The following is a 900-nucleotide window of genomic DNA, read 5'->3' as shown; positions in this document are numbered from 1 at the left end:
CCAATCAGACATTTGAAACACATTTATTTCTCTATCATTGCAGAATGCAGCAAGTGGGTATGACTCAGCCTTTGAGGAAGATGAGAAGCTTAGGAAAAAGCAACAAGAGCGGCATGCCCTTTTCAACAAGAACAAAGGACCACGAGGAGGTAGAGATGATTCCTCACCCCATATGTTTACATTATTGAAAGTTCTTTTCAAGTTTCCTAACCAGTCACCCAGCATTATTTTATTAGCATAATGTAATAATATACTGCACAAAGATTTCATTGAATTAAGATGACCTGCAGGTTGCTTGCTGCAGTTTACTATTGTTATATAAACAGCCATAGTAACAAATTATATATGCAGACATGAAAATTTTCTTGAATAATGCTTGCTTTGAAAGACATGTTAAACACACAATGGGAGCCTCAAACACCATACCCAGCCACAGGTCTAGGTGCATGAGGAGTCAGCTATTCAGGTGTGGAAGCATAGACTTACCCCACACTGTCTTTTCCATCATTATCCTCATTGCTTCTTGTTCTTCCTGTTTACTTCTTCCTCATTTAGTGTAGCCAGTGCCATGAGAAAAAAATCTAACTTTTACTTTAGGTTTTACATCACTAATGCTAAACTTTCAAATCTTTGCATATGCATAATTAAATGGAACTCCTCCCTTCAGGTCTGCCAAGCAAACTGTTGCTTGCAGATGCAGCAAGTCAAGATGAAGGGAAGAGACGTCGCTACCAGATGTCCAACCTGACTGCATATGAACGACACAAAATGCTTATCAACGAATACATTCTTTATCATCCAGGCAGCACCAGTGCCCTACAGCGAGATACGTAGGTGTTCGATGAATGTTATTCAATGTTTTGAACTGAATATATAATTTTTCTATAATGAGTAGAATTT

At 38.2% G+C, this 900-nt stretch overlaps 1 protein-coding gene across 1 annotated transcript in view; it reads left to right on the top strand.

Moving 5' to 3' along the window:
- LOC119587861 (protein FRA10AC1 homolog) overlaps nucleotides 1-900 on the top strand; it is a gene marked incomplete in the record, with an annotated part of 5,972 nt that overhangs the window by 2,644 nt on the left and 2,428 nt on the right. The window contains 2 exon segments of the mRNA XM_037936564.1: nucleotides 44-149; nucleotides 668-830. Coding sequence (XP_037792492.1) covers nucleotides 44-149; nucleotides 668-830 — 269 coding nt within the window.

The sequence above is a fragment of the Penaeus monodon genome, chromosome 23 (genome assembly GCF_015228065.2).
Source record: "Penaeus monodon isolate SGIC_2016 chromosome 23, NSTDA_Pmon_1, whole genome shotgun sequence".
Lineage (NCBI taxonomy): Eukaryota > Metazoa > Arthropoda > Malacostraca > Decapoda > Penaeidae > Penaeus > Penaeus monodon.
This window is presented reverse-complemented; position numbering and strand designations above follow the sequence as displayed.